We start from the raw sequence: 14,415 nt of genomic DNA on the forward strand, positions 1-14,415 counted from the left end.
GAAGCATGTGTGACCAGCTATGGGGCTGGAGAGACAGCACAGGGGGTCAGGTACTTGCTTTACACGAGACTGACTTTTACGGGTGGATTCCTGGCACTGCCGCTGACCCCCCGAACCCCACCAGGAGTGACTCCTGAGCACAGAGCCCCGAGCACTGCCAGATGCAGCCCCCAGCACCAAAACCAACGACGGCCTCTCCCGCCCACGTGTCGCAACATCCTGCCCCTCAGTGCCGTCAGACAAGAAAAACCCAGCACCTACTATCAGAAAATGAGCAATGTTATTTTTAATACAGATGTGGTACAGTGTCTAATTACAGCAGGGCAGAGATTCTAGTTAAATAAAATTAAAAACCTTTATTTTTTCCCCCCCTCAAATATAAAATTTACTAAAGCCATGTCTCAAAAAGAAAATAAAACGTGGCGAAGTGGCCTGATACCACGGCTCGCCACAGGATTTATGATTTCCCAAGGACATCTTCCACCATTTTGGCAAAGGGATGACATCTTGAAAACAGTCTACCAACCGGACATTGCAAAGACTGTGTACACCTCCGTACTGCACCGTGGTATGTACAAGAATACAGGGGTCATGGGCATCATGTTACTAGCAACAGCACGAAGGGGTCACGATAAAACCAGGCAGGGAAGCCGAGGTGCGGAGCAGGAAACGTGTAGAAACGGAATGCATCTGTCCGGAACGCTGAGCGCGGACGCACGGAACAATATACTGCACTACTTGTGGGTGCTCCGCAGAGTTGTTTTATCGGTCTAGGACTTTGGTTCTGAACTGCCCGATGAGTTCCCAACACACACGGGGTCCTCCGAGGTCCCTATTTCCAGTCGATGCGGCCCCCGAGGGCAGACACGCGCTCAGCCTCTCGAATTCACTGGTACAAAAAAACGGACAAGGGTTGGTTGCCTGCGTCATCCAAAACTAGTCACCAAAAAAATAGTTCTTGTTTCCACCCTGAATGTGCCGCGGGGAGTGGGGGTGCGGGGCGGGGGAGAGAAAAATAGTTTCAAGATTTTTCCAGCTGAGCCTTGGAGGCAGAGGGCCTTACCCTCCGCCCCCGCCCTGCTCTGTACATTCTAGAAGGTGGCTTCCTGGATTCGAGACGCCCCTGGGAGCACGAGCCCAGACTCGCCCCGGCCCCAGAGTGCTCGGCCCCAGAGTGCTCCGGCTCCAGAGCCTCTCTGAGGACACAATCAACACTCTGAGCACTGCCGGCGAGAGCCGAAGACATCAAGGGGGGGGTCTCCTCGGGGATCCATCCAGAGAGGCAGCGGCGGCGGAGTCTTCGTGACCGTCCCCCCGCCGCCCCCGCCCCCTGGTGCCCTGGCCGTGTCCTCGTGCCCTGGCTCCCGGCGGGAGTCCGGGGATGATCATCCTGAGTCGGCCCCGTGGGCAGGGGCTCACACGATGGAGGAGGAGCTGGTCATGCCGTGGACCATGGTGCTGGTCGGGGTCCCGCTGATGGCGTTGAAGATGTGGACGGAGTTGGGCAGCACGCTGGCCTTCTCCTCCAGGGCGCAGATCTTGGGGACAGAGACACAGTGTTACCAGGCGCCGCCATCTGCCCGGGCGGCGGGCGCGTGGGGGTGGCTGGACCCTTGCCCGCCAGGCGGGGACGGAGCCTTCTAGACTCACCCCGCTCGGGGGTCGCCTGGGTCTATCTGACGTGCTTACTGTGGCCCCTGGCAAGGCCCTTCAATGCATCGAGGCCAGTACGGTCATTTGTTCTTATTTTGGGACCACACCTGGCAGTGCTCATGGGTTACTCCTTTCTCTGTGCTCAGGACTCACTCCCGGAGGGTTCGGGGAACCCTATGCAGTATTGGGGATCGAATGTGGGTTGGTTATGTGCAAAGCAAGTGCCCTTCCCTGTTGGACGATCACTCCGGCCCCCGGTGCAGCCATCGGTGTCCATTTAAGTCGCACTGAGCTACCAGGGGCCAGTTTCAACGTTGCCCCCTACCCCCCCCCCCCACTCGCTTCCTGCTTTCGCACTCAGTAACATGGGTGAGCTCAGAGCTCACCCAGGGGTGGCCCCCGGGGACACCCCGAGCCAGCCGGCTCCAGGTCACCATCACCGACTTCCCTCCTGCCAGTGGCTGCGCTAAAGGAAAGTTCTGGGTGCCAACGCGAGGGCACAAGACGCGGTGCCCACTCAGTGCCCACAGGGTCCGGAGCTTTCTCCAGCCCACAATCTGTGCTGCTCTCATCGGTTCTCCCGGCTCCCGCGGCTTCGTGGACAAAGGCCCTGCGGTTCCTCCATACATGCCCCCTCCCCCTCTGCCTGAGCTCCCGCCCTCAGCCTGCTAAGCCACGCGCCTGCTCTCCCCGCTCCTTCCCTGCGTGACCCAGGAGGGGCTCGGAACCGCCGGGCCTGAGCCCACTTTTCAAAGTCTGCGAGGGGTTCAAAGGAGCAGGCGTGTGACGTTACCATCCCAGCTGCACGTGTCCGCATGAGGGAGAGAGGAAGCAAACAGGTTAGCGCGGGCAGTCCACGGCAGGGTCCCGCTGCGTGTGTCCCAGCAGGACCGTCCCCGAGGCACTCAGCAGACCAGCAAGAACCAGGGCAGGGCAGGGCAGGGCAGGGCAGGGCAGGGCAGAGGCAGAAGCGTGCGCGGGGGCATCAAGGCTGGAAGCCCACAACACACACCCCCACCCCCGCCCACTGTGTATGATACAAGGGTGCGGCCCCCGGACATTCACTCGGCTTCCCAGCACAGCTGTCCTCTCGGGACGCGGGTGAGCCCACAGAAGCCATCTGTGGTGGTCCATACGGGAGGGAGCCCTTGGCGGGAGCCTGGGAAGACGGGCGGGAAGGTGGGGAGCACGGAGGAAGCAGGGAAGCAGCCGGGAGCTTGCCCTGGATCCGCAGGTCAGCAGGGAGAGTTTAAAAAAATGGAACTTGGTGGGGCTGGAGCAATAGCACAGCGGGTAGGGCGTTTGCCTTGCACGCGGCCGACCCGGGTTCGATTCCCAGCATCCCATATGGCATATGGTCCCCTGAGCACCGCCAGGAGTGATTCCTGAGTGCAGAGTCAGGAGTGACCCCTGTGCATCGCCAGGTGTGACCCAAAAAGCAAAAAAAAAAAAAAAAAAGGAACTCGGGCCGGAGAGATGGTACAGCGGGGAGGGCATTTGCCTTGCTCGCCGCCAACCCGGGTTCAATCCCTGGCATCCCATATAGTCCCCCGCCCATTATGAGGAGTGATTCCTGAGTGCAGAGCCAAGGAGTAACCCTGAGCACCGCCGGGTGGGACCCAAGAAAGGGTCGACTCCCCCCGCCACTTCCTGCTTTGTGTTTGGGTGACTCGCCAGTCTTGGGGGCCCTCAAGTCTGACTGGCCACGTCCCTTGGCAAAGTCCTTTAACACAATGACGCTGGTCCTGCCATTGGTTCTGGTTTGTTGGCCACACCGAGCAGTGCTCAGGAGTCACTCCCGGGGGCTCGGGGGACTGTTCGGGATGCCGGGGGTGGAGTGTGAAGGTGACGCCCCGCCGGCTGCACCCTCTCTCCAGCCTTCCCCCTGACACCCCGGGCCACTGTCTGCAATGACACACGGCGGTGAACACGACAGACACCCCCGCCCTCCCGGGGGACACGGGGGCTTCTTGCAGAGTGACTCCGTTTAGCGGGACGGCAGCAGTGGAGCAGAGCCAGGGACCGCGTCCCCTTCTGAGAGGGGCTGGTCCTGTCCATCAGCGGGACGGGTGGGCGTGCATGGCTGTTTCCTCCTTCCCAAAGCCGTGAGGCTGTTCCCCGGGTGCCCTGGTCCTGCAGGCGGCCGGAGGCTCGGGCCAGGCGGGGGACCCGAGACCGGTGAGGACGGGCACAGACCTGCTCGCGCATGATCTCCGACAGCTCCCTGGCCATCTCCCGGTAGTTGGCCTTCATCTCCTCCTGGTACTCCACCTGGTCTTCCTTGATCAGGCGCTCGTTCACCGCCAAGGCCTGGCCGCAGGCCTCCACGAACTGCCTGCAGGGGCGCGGGACACAGAGGCAGGTGGGAGAGGAGCCAGGACCCCCGGGGCTGACCTCACCTCGAAGGGAGCGGGCAGTGCTGGCAGGGAGCTCCGAGGCCTGAACTGACCCCTGAGGGCCTGAGCTGAAGACCCCAGAGGGCCTGAGCTGACCCTGAGGGCCTCACCTGAAGACCCCAGAGGGCCTGAACTGACCCCCTTGGTCCTCACCTGAAGACCCCCCTTGGTCCTCACCTGAAGACCCCCCTTGGGCCTCACCTGAAGACCCCCGAGGGCCTGAGCTGACCCCCTTGGGCCTCACCTGAAGACCCCCCTTGGTCCTCACCTGAAGACCCCCCCTTGGGCCTCACCTGAAGACCCCCTTGGGCCTCACCTGAAGGCCCCGCGGGCCTCACCTGAAGACCCCTGAGGGCCTCACCTGAAGACCCCTGAGGGCCTCACCTGAAGACCCCCTTGGGCCTCACCTGAAGACCCCCTTGGGCCTCACCTGAAGACCCCCTTGGACCTCACCTGAAGACCCCCTTGGGCCTCACCTGAAGACCCCGCGGGCCACACCTGAAGACCCCTTGGGCCTCACCTGAAGACCCCCTTGGGCCTCACCTGAAGACCCCTTGGGCCTCACCTGAAGACCCCCTTGGGCCTCACCTGAAGACCCCTGAGGGCCTCACCTGAAGACCCCTTGGGCCTCACCTGAAGACCTCCTTCAGCAGCTTCACCTTGTTGTCCGCGTAGCGTTTGGTGTTGGTGTCGTCCAGGAAGGCGCGGGCGTACGCCAGGGGGCCTGCGTTGACCTGGGGAAGGACAAGGAGCTCAGGTGCACCCGGGAGGAAGCGGCTGTTCGCACGTCCAGCCTCCAGGTCACTGGCTTCTGCTAAAAATGCTCCGGAACCTTCTCACTCCCCCCTACAGAACGGAAAGAGCTGTCGTGCCTGGTTTCCTGAAGCTCGATCTACCTCCTGACCCGAGAAGGTGGTTTCCTTTCCTCCCTAGTTTGTTTTTATTTTTTTTGGGGGGGGATTTGTGTCACACCCAGCGATGCTCAGGGGGTGCTCCTGGCTCTGCTCTCAGGACTGACTCCTGGCGGTGTTGGAGGGACCACATGGGGTGCTGGGGTCGAGCCCGGCTTGGCTGTGTGCCAGGCAAATGTCCTCCCCGCTGTGCTGCCTCTCCGGCCCCGAGAGGGTGGGTCACTCTCTGTCGGACGAAGGGCTGCTTGAGAGACCCTCCCAGGGCCTGCGCCTGGGAGGGCCGCATGGTCTGCATGTGGGGGGCTCTGGCTCCATCCCTACCACCGCCCAGTTCCTCAAGCATGTGGGCATGAGCCTCGAGCAGTCCCTCCGCAGCCCCCCGTGTGGCCTTTGCGGCATTTCAGCGAGGTGAGCTGAGGGGAAGGGGCGCTGACCTCCCCTGCCCACGGCTGGCCCACACGTGGCACGGAGCCAGGAGGACAGAGCCTGGGCCCCCGGAGGGACGTGGCGGGCGGAGGAGAGCCTCAGGGAGGAGCCGGGAACGCGGGGACCTTGGGGAAGTCCACAGCGTGGGGCCAGAAGGGGAAAGTTTCGGGCATCGGTGACGGCCGGGAAGGAGCCACAGAGCGCGGGAGTAGGGGGTGGGCTCCCGGCGGCCGTGGGGGGTGCTGACACGCAGTGTGCAGGGCCCAGCGGGCCCGGGGGCTGCCAGAGTGACAGTGCTCCTGGGACACAAAGGCGCCCACCCCCAAGATGTGTGTGAGGACTGACGGAACAACAGTCGGCCCATGACACTGCTGAGGTCCGATACCTCGAGGCCAGCCGCCCCGAGGACTCTGCCCCCAGAGACGGTGACCCCGGGAGGCAGGTGGAGGGACAAATGATAGGCACGGGGGGATGACGCCACCTGGAGCGTCCCCCTGGGCTCCTGCGCTATGTAAGCGGGGGCCCCCTTCCTCACCCGGGCTGGCTTTCTAAGACGGCCAGGCACACGGCAGAGCTAGGTCACCAGCACAGGCTCCCTGGTGACCTCCCGGCCACCACACCCTCGGCCCCGCCTTTCAGGAGCCGCGGGGTCCCCAGGTCAAGCTTCTGGGAGGTTCCGACTCGTGCTGCTGAGATGTAACCTCTGGCCCCGTGAGGTCATGGCTCAGCACTGCCGGGACCTTCCCAGAGGCTCCGGGGAAGTCACTCGGCCACCTGGGAAAATGTTCGGGGCCACGAGAGAGCTGAGGATCGTGAGTCCTCAGAGGCAAAGCAGACTCAGGAAAGGCTTTTAGGGACATCGGGCTCCCGCTGGCGGCCACCTCGGTGGCCCAGGGCCAGCGCCACACTTCAGAGCAGACAGCCCAGAGGGAGCAGGGGAGAGTCACTGAAGCCAGTGAACGGAAACAATGTACACGGGAACTGAGCCCCGGGAGCTCAGCACACGCAGGCAGCGACTTCAGTGACACCGGTGTGAGATGTCTCTGGAACAAGCAACGTGAAGCAAACCAGTCTGTACCTAGGGGGCGGGCTTCGGGAGTAGGTGGGAGACTGGGGACTCGGTGGAGGGAAGGTCCCGCTGGCGGTGGGGTCCGCCTGGAAGACTCAACACTGGACACGACTGTGCTGGGAGCAGCTTTGTAAATCACGGTGCTTTAAATCAGGTTCAGCATCCAAACAACGGCTGGAACAATACAGTGTCCACCGAACCAAACACTCGCTTCAGGAAAACGAACCAGGGAGAAGCCCCGAATCTGTGTACTGCAACCTCCATGCAGCTCTCACACACATGCTTATACATGCATGCACACACACACATACACGTGTACATCCTTCTTAACAGGGGTAAGAAGAGGGCACAGGGGCCTACACATGCAAGTGTGCAAAACTCACAGGAATGATTTGCAGACACCTAGGAATATCAACAACGCCCAGGGCCACTCGGGGGTGGGAGCGGGGGCGATGGTTTGGGGTGCGGGACCAGCAGTGCTAGACTCAAGGCCCCACACACTCTAGGCCTTTACCTACCACCTGAGTTCACATTTCTTTGATTTCCTGCCAAACCCTATAGGAGAACTTTCTAGAACAGCCCAGCATGGACGAGCCAAAAAAGGGAGAAGGGGCTATGCTGTGTGTCCCACTGCAGGTCCACAAGCTGAACATGATTATATAGCCAGTATGTATGTGTGTGTGTGTATGTATAATTTTTTTCTTGGTTTCTGAGCCACACCCAGAGATGCTCAAGATGTGCAAGAAAAACTACAACACCCAAAATGAGAGAGAACAAAAGGGAATGCCCTGCCGCAGAGGCAGGGTGGGGTGGAGGGGGATGGGGTGGGGGGTGGTGAGAGGGATACTGGGATCATTGGTGGAGGAGAATGGGCACTGGTGGAGGGATGGGTAAACGATCACTGTATGACTGAAATGCAAACACAAAAGTTTGTAAATTTGTAACTGTACCTCACGGTGATTCATTAATTTAAAAAAAAAAAAGACGTGCAAGGAGGTGGCCGAGCTTTGTATTCAGAGCCAGACCCCCGCCAGCCAGAAACACCAGAATTACTCTAGTGGGGCAGCTCGGGGAACCATGTGGGGTGTCAGGGATCGAACCCAGGTCGGCCACATGCACGGCCAGCCCCTCCCCGCCGCACTACCTCTCCAGCCCAGCCTGAGGAGCTTTCTCCCAGGAGTGGCCACATTTCTGGGACGCTCTATGGGGACCTGGGCTCCTCTCTGCCCCCGGGAGCACACGCCAAGTGTGGCGGGCGCGGCAGGAGAGACAGCTCCACCGAGGGCATTCCCGGGGCCGGCACCAGCCCCGGGCACAGAGGGAAGGGCGGCTGGGCTCTGTGCTGGGGTGACGGGCCAGGTATGACCCCAGGGACACTGGGAGGGAAACTCCGGTGCTTTTTTCAGATAAGAGTTTTACAGGCAGCTGACAGCAAGAGCTTCAGGAGAGCTGATGGCACCCGCCTCTGCCCCGAGAAGCACCCTGGCACCGCGCCCACACACACCTGCACGCTTACGCCGTGTCTACACGTACCTGTACACTCACGCCACGTCCACATGCACCTGCACGCACACGTCGCATCCACACGCACCTGCACGCTTACGCCGTGTCTACACGTACCTGTACACTCACGCCACGTCCACACGCACCTGCACGCACACGTCGCATCCACACGCACCTGCACGCTTATGCCGTGTCCACACGCACCTGCACGCTTATGCCGTGTCCACACGCACCTGCATGCTTACGCCACATCCACACACACCTGCACGCTCATGTCGCATCCACATGCACCTGTATGCTCACACCGTGCCCACACTCACCTGTACGCTCATACCACGTCCACATGCACCTGTACCCTCAAACCGTGTCCACACTCACCTGTACACTCACGCCGTGTCCACACTCACCTGTACACTTATGCCGTGTCCATACTTACCTGCACACTCACGCCGCCTTCACATGCACCTGTACACTCACGCCGCGTGTACACTCACACCACACCCACACTCACCTGTACACTTACACCGTTTTCACTCACCTGTACACTCACGCCGCGTCCACACTCACCTGCACGCTCACGCTGCATCCACACTCACCTGCATGCTCACGCCACAGTCACACTCACCTGCATGCTCACGCCGCGCCCACACTCACCTGCACGCTCACACATGTCCACACTCACCTGCACGCTCACGCTGCCCTGAAGCTTCAGCTGCAGTCTGATCATGTCCACCTCATCCGCGGAGCACAGCTGGCGGAGCTCGGCCACCTTCTTGCTCATCTCGTCGATGGCCACCTCGATGGGGTTCAGGTCTGTGTGGTGCTGGTACATGACGGGGACGCGCTTCTTCACGTAAGGGAAGCAGTGGATGGCTGCGGGCAGAGGGTCCCGAGTCATCCTCCCGTGTCGCTGGGGGAGCCGGCAGCCCCTCCCCCCTGCTCCCCGGACCTCAGGACCTGCTCCTGGCCCCGCACTCAGGGCCATCCTGGCGGCTGGGAGGCAGAGGGAATGGCGGGGCTCCAACCCGGGTTACGTGTGTGCGCGGCGAGCACACTGCCCGCTGTCCCACGGCTCCAGCCCCATCCCCCTTTACTACAGACAAGCCCCCCACGCTGCCTCCGTTTCTGGAAACCAAGGGCTCGTTTCTCAGAGTGCGGCCGGGCTCCCGCTGGCCCCCTCTGGAGAAAGCATCTGGGGGTCCACTCTCTCCTCCCCTGCTCTACTTTCCTGCTCTCCCCTCCCCTGCTCTACTTTCCTTTCTCCTGCCTGTCCGGCTCTGCGGGGGCCGGAGGTGGCAGGTGGCCATGAGAGCGATGAAGACCCAGGCCGCGGCTCTGAGACACCGCAGCCCAGCCTTGGTCTGGGACATTCCCCGACAAGCCCATCTCTCTCCCTGGCACGGCTGGGGCTCCGGCGGGCTCTGCCGTCTGCATAGATGTGAGCCCAGGGGGTTCCCTGGCGGGGAGGGGGGCGTGTGTCTCCAGGCTGCCACACACTCACAGCCAAAGCCACAAGCTGAGACCACAGCGGGAACCTTGGCCCCTGCCCGCACCCACCCGAAAGGCCCAAGGTCACGGCCGGGAGCAGCTCTGCGGAGGGAACGACATGGCTCCAGCCCCTTGAGAGCAAAGTCTCCGGAATCTCCTGACCCATCACTCCTGAGTGTGTTATCACCGAGGCTCCTGTGACTCCCTGTCCCCTCCCTTCCTTCCTTGTCAAAACAGAACCAGGTGTGACTCAGTGGCACAAAGCCTACGGCCCCCCTCTACCCCCAGCCCCCGTCATGAGGACAGGAAGTCAAGATGGAGAGTCTCGGAGCCAGGAAGCCCAGCCAAGCGCCCTGGGCAACCCTCCTCCCAGACACCTGGAACCCAAAGTACCGTGTAATAACGGGGACCCCCGGGCTGGACAGAAGCGGCCGGGGGGACAGGCACGGGAACCTCTCCCCTGTCCCCACTGCTGACGGGAAAGTCTCATGGTGTCTTGGCAAGCCCTCGCCTGCGTGATGCATGACCGTGCGTGTTCTCTGTCTGTTCCTCAAATGTGTGTGCCTGCCTGGCCCCTGGAGGCCTGCACACTCTCTCCGGCTCTGCCAGAGGCGCCTCCCACCTTCCCCTTGGGAAAGTGCTCCGGAGTCCAGAGCTCCCTCGCTGTTCTCTCCAGATTCTGCTCCTCACTTGGATGCTTCGGGGACTCGCCAGGAAGACGCTCCCCCGGGACAAGCAGACTCCAGGCTGGGCGGGGCCCGTGGCGAGGGCTGGAGGGCCGGGGGAAGGGGGTCTGGGAGGGAGCGGAGACACACCCCCTCCCCACCGCCCCGCCCCCCAGGATGCCGCCCTCCCTGCCGACGGCCCCCTTTTTGCTCTGCGGTCCCCGAGGTCTCTGGCGACACTCTCGAGACTCCGTCTCCGGCCCCTCCGTTTCGTCTTTCAGAGCCCAGACGCTGTTCTCCCTGGGAGGACGACGTCCTGCTCAGATGCGAGGAGTTCAACAGACGGGCCGGCAGGGAGGGCTCTTGCCTTGCACGCGGCCCACCGGGGTTCGATCCCCGGCAGCAACACCTGGAGTGATTCCCGAGTGCAGAGCCAGGAGTCACCCCTGAGCATCGCCCGGTGTGACCCCAAACAAAACTAAACAAAGAAAGTCCCCTGGTGGGTGGGATCTAGCCAGAGGAAGTGCACTCTCTCCCGTCACAAAATTCGTCGTGGGGTTCGTGGTTTGCCGTGGGGCTGAGCTCAGGGCTGACGGAATCCCGTAAGCCAGGGTGGAGGACGGGGCTCTCGTTTCCCAGGGCAGGAGACAGAAGTGCAGAGAGGTCGTGTCACTTGCCCAAGGTCACACAGCGAGGCTGAAACTTGAGTCTCATGGCTGTGCTAGGGGGAGGGGAGGGGCAGGAGAAGCCACCGTCAAATGCACTACTGATTAAATTTTGGTTTTTCTGGGGGGTCACACCTGGTGGTGCTCTGAGGCTACTCCTGGCCTGGTGCTCTGTTGTAGCTCACTGTGGAGCTCAGGGGATTAAACCGAGCCCCAGCACACAAAGCAGACGTCACCCCCTGAACCAGCTCCCCGGCCCCGTCACGGGTCTTTAATTTTGGGGTCACATGTGGGAGGTGGGGGTGAGTGGGCTGCTGGGAGGTAGCGGGGGTCACTCCCAGGAGTGGAAGCAGAAAGAAAGAAGTGTTGCTCGAACCCGTGGGCTACTGTAAGCGGGTGGAAATTCAGGCCCGAGAGACCCAGGGTCAGCGGTGCTGCTAGTGCCCCATGGAACCGCGCTAGGACAACTCTGCAAGGCCCCGAAGAACTGACCGGGGTGCGAGAAGCACGCGAGGAAGCCGCCAGACTCTAGGCAGTGGGCATGGCCCAGCATCGGGCCTCTCGGCCTCCCCTCTCAAGTCCCCGCCTCAGGCCGGAGCGAGAGTCAGCAGGCGGGGCACTGGCCTTGCACACGGCCCCAGCTGGGCCCCTGACGCGCCCAGGAGAGATGCCCAAGGCAGAGCCAGAAGCCGCCCCTGAGAACCACTGGCCTAGAAAGGGCCGAGGCACAGCGGGGGGCGGGGGGTGGAGGGCACTTGCCCTCTACACAGCTGACCTGGCTTCGATTCCTGGCACCACACGGGGCCCCCCAAGTCCCAGCAGGAGAGACCCCTGAGCACAGAGCCAGGAGTCAGCCCTGAGCACCACCAGTTATGGCCCTCCTTAAAACCTCAAGAAACAAAACCTTCAGGGGTGCAGCATACATAAGGCCCTGGGGTCATCCGTAGGCAACACCCACAAATAAATGGTGGGGGGAGGAGGTAGGTAGGGGAGGGGGAGAGCCGTGCAGCCAGGGCACTTGCTTTGCATGCCGCTGGCCCCAGTTCAATTCCTGGCTCTGCACCTGGTCCCCCAAGAGATGCCTGGCATGAACCCCGAGCCCAGAGTCAGCCTAGAGCACTGCCACGTGAGTCCAGGGCTTACTTTTGGGCACACTGGCAAAAAAAAAAAAAAAAGTCCCTGACCCTTCCCCGTTCTTGGTGACCCCCATAATGCCGTCACTTTGCCCCGGTCTCGGGTCTGTGGCCCCTGAGTCAGACCCCTCTGCAGGAAGCCAGGCTGTTCTCCTGTTACTCTCTGAACGTGAACATGATAGTGGGGACCCCCCCTTGCCCCCCTACCCTGGTCCCTCAGCAGTGACATCCTGGGCCAACACGTGTGTCCCCTTGGCCTCCGGGCACAGGAGTCACTCTTTGTCCCCTGTCGCTTTATCTAATCTCACAGCTTGGTGGCAGAGGGCAGGCTGGGAAGCGGAGGACAACTGCCCGGGAAAGTCCAGAGGCAGCAAATTCTCATCCTCTCGGCCTCGGAGCAAACAGCACCGGAAGCGGGCTGAGCTTGGCCGGCCTCAGCCCTGCAGGGTCCAGAGGGCTGGACCGCCCGGCACCCCTGGCCCGTGCACTCTGACACTCTGATTCTGCAGGGCCGGGCGAGGCCTGGGACCCGGCATCGCCCCGGAGCTCGGGTGCTGAGGCTGCACATTGGGGGCCGCCCGCCGGAGGCCGCTTCTCCCGTGCCGGCGAATTCTCCGGCGGTGACTCACCCGGAGAGGAGCCGTCCTGTGCGACACACATCTGTGGGTGCCGCAGAGACAGTCATGGACAGCGGGGAGGGGGGGGGGGCCTGCGTCGCACGTGAGCCCGGTGGCTGCCAGCTGGACGGAGCAAGAGCCGTCTGCTCAGAGGACACTGGGACTTTGATCTCGCTGCTCCCGGGAGCGGCACTTCCGTGACACGCGCCCCTGAGTCTGAGCACTGTTTGGTGAGGGTCCACGGGCTTTGGCCTCCCCAGGAGAGCCGGGACCACACAGTTCACACGTTTCAAACAACTCAGAGGGGGGCCGGGGGCCCACCTGAGCCACACAGCCTTCTAGCTGGACTAGCCACGGCCACGGAAAAGTGTGTCTACGTAGAGGAGACAGACGCCCCGACCCCCACCCCCCAGCCTCTCTGCTCAGTTTATTATGGGGAGGGGTCCCCAGGGACGCTGCCCAGTGCTTTCTCGGCCAGCTGGGCCGACTGACTTTGCAGCTGTGCCAAGAGACGGTTCAACACGAGGGCCCAGCTGCTGTCCAGGGAGCACCTGGACCACCTAGGTGATCCCTGGACGACCCCAGGGGCCTCCAGGCCGTGCTCAGGGGACCACGCTGGTGCCAGAGACTGAGCTGGGGTGGTGGGCCACACGCTGGCAAATGGCTTAACCCCTAAACTATTGCTCTAGCCCCAACAGACTTTGTTTTTATTTATTTTATTATTTTTTAATTTTTTGCTTTTTGGGTCACACCCGGCGATGCACGGGGGTTACTCCTGGCTCTGCGCTCAGGAATCACTCAGGGGACCCTATGGGATGCTGGGAATCAAACCCGGGTCGGCCGTGTGCAAGGCAAACAACGCCTTACCTGCTGTGCTATCGATCCAGCCGCTGGACTTTGTTTTTAAATGAAATGTTTTACTTTCTGTTACTCCCGTCGAGTGCCAGCTCAGCTCTAAGACAGATGGGGCGCACCCCACCCCCCAAAAGGTGAAGACTGTGCCCCCACCCCCCACTGGAGATGCTCTGCTGAGTCAGCAAATGGGAAATGCAGAAAAAAAAAACCCACATTTCTGAGACTGAGTTGTCAGTGGCTCAAAGCACCCCAGGAGTAATTAGAACGTCAGCAGTGAGCTGGCAGGAAGGAGCCGTCGCACTTCCCGTGGCACTGACCCACCCTGCCACAGAGCTCTGCAGTGCTCCGTGGGGTCTGTGGGCAGTCAGGCTGGGGGTCTCCCCCAGGAAGGGGACATGAGGTGTGCCCAGGGGTCACTGACCGGGGACTGTGCACCCTGAGGGGGTGTCCCGAGGCCTGTCAGAGCAGGTCTGGACTTGCCTGGAACTGAGCCTAAAGCGTTCGAGGCAGACCAGGGCCCACTGTGCTCAAACACCAAGTGACCTTACACCTGCCACGAACTTCCGGGAGAAAGAGGAAACGCAGATCAGGAGACACACCTGGGCATCCACAAGCAAGAGCGAGGCCAACGCCACAGCAATGTGGGAAGGAGGGAAGAGTTCTCAAAGGTTCAAGCGCCCTTCCAATTCTAGAAGCTTCTGGATCTTTCCAGAGAACCTCTGGTCTCATTGGTGCAATTTTATTTATTTTTTTGCTTTTTGGGTCACACCCGGCAATGCACAGGGATTACTCCTGGATTACTCCTGACTCATGCACTCAGGAATCACTCCTGGAGGTGCTCAGGGGACCCTATGGGATGCTGGGAATCAAACCCGGGTCAGCCATATGCAAGGCAAACAAGCACCCTCCCCGCTGTGCTATCACTCCGGACCGTCATGTTGTGATTTTTTTTCCTTTTTGCTTTTTTGGGTCACACCCAGCGATGCACAGGGGTTACTCCTGGCTCTGCACTCAGGAATCACCCCTGGCGGTGC

The 14,415-nt window shown here is 61.4% G+C and overlaps 1 protein-coding gene across 19 annotated transcripts in view; it reads right to left on the reverse strand.

The window, feature by feature from the left end:
* Nucleotides 1-258: 258 nt before the first annotated feature.
* Nucleotides 259-14,415, reverse strand: part of DOCK9 (dedicator of cytokinesis 9) — a 237,162-nt gene continuing 223,005 nt past the window's right edge. For all 19 annotated transcript variants that reach the window (XM_055146277.1, XM_055146257.1, XM_055146246.1 and 16 more), the window contains 4 exons: nt 8,641-8,831; nt 4,683-4,783; nt 3,850-3,988; nt 259-1,538 (listed from right to left, as the gene is read on the reverse strand). In XM_055146277.1, coding sequence (XP_055002252.1) covers nt 1,416-1,538; nt 3,850-3,988; nt 4,683-4,783; nt 8,641-8,831 — 554 coding nt within the window. In that variant the 3' untranslated portion in view covers nt 259-1,415. The remainder of the gene's footprint in view (nt 1,539-3,849; nt 3,989-4,682; nt 4,784-8,640; nt 8,832-14,415) is intronic.

Source organism: Sorex araneus, chromosome 1 (genome assembly GCF_027595985.1).
Source record: "Sorex araneus isolate mSorAra2 chromosome 1, mSorAra2.pri, whole genome shotgun sequence".
Lineage (NCBI taxonomy): Eukaryota > Metazoa > Chordata > Mammalia > Eulipotyphla > Soricidae > Sorex > Sorex araneus.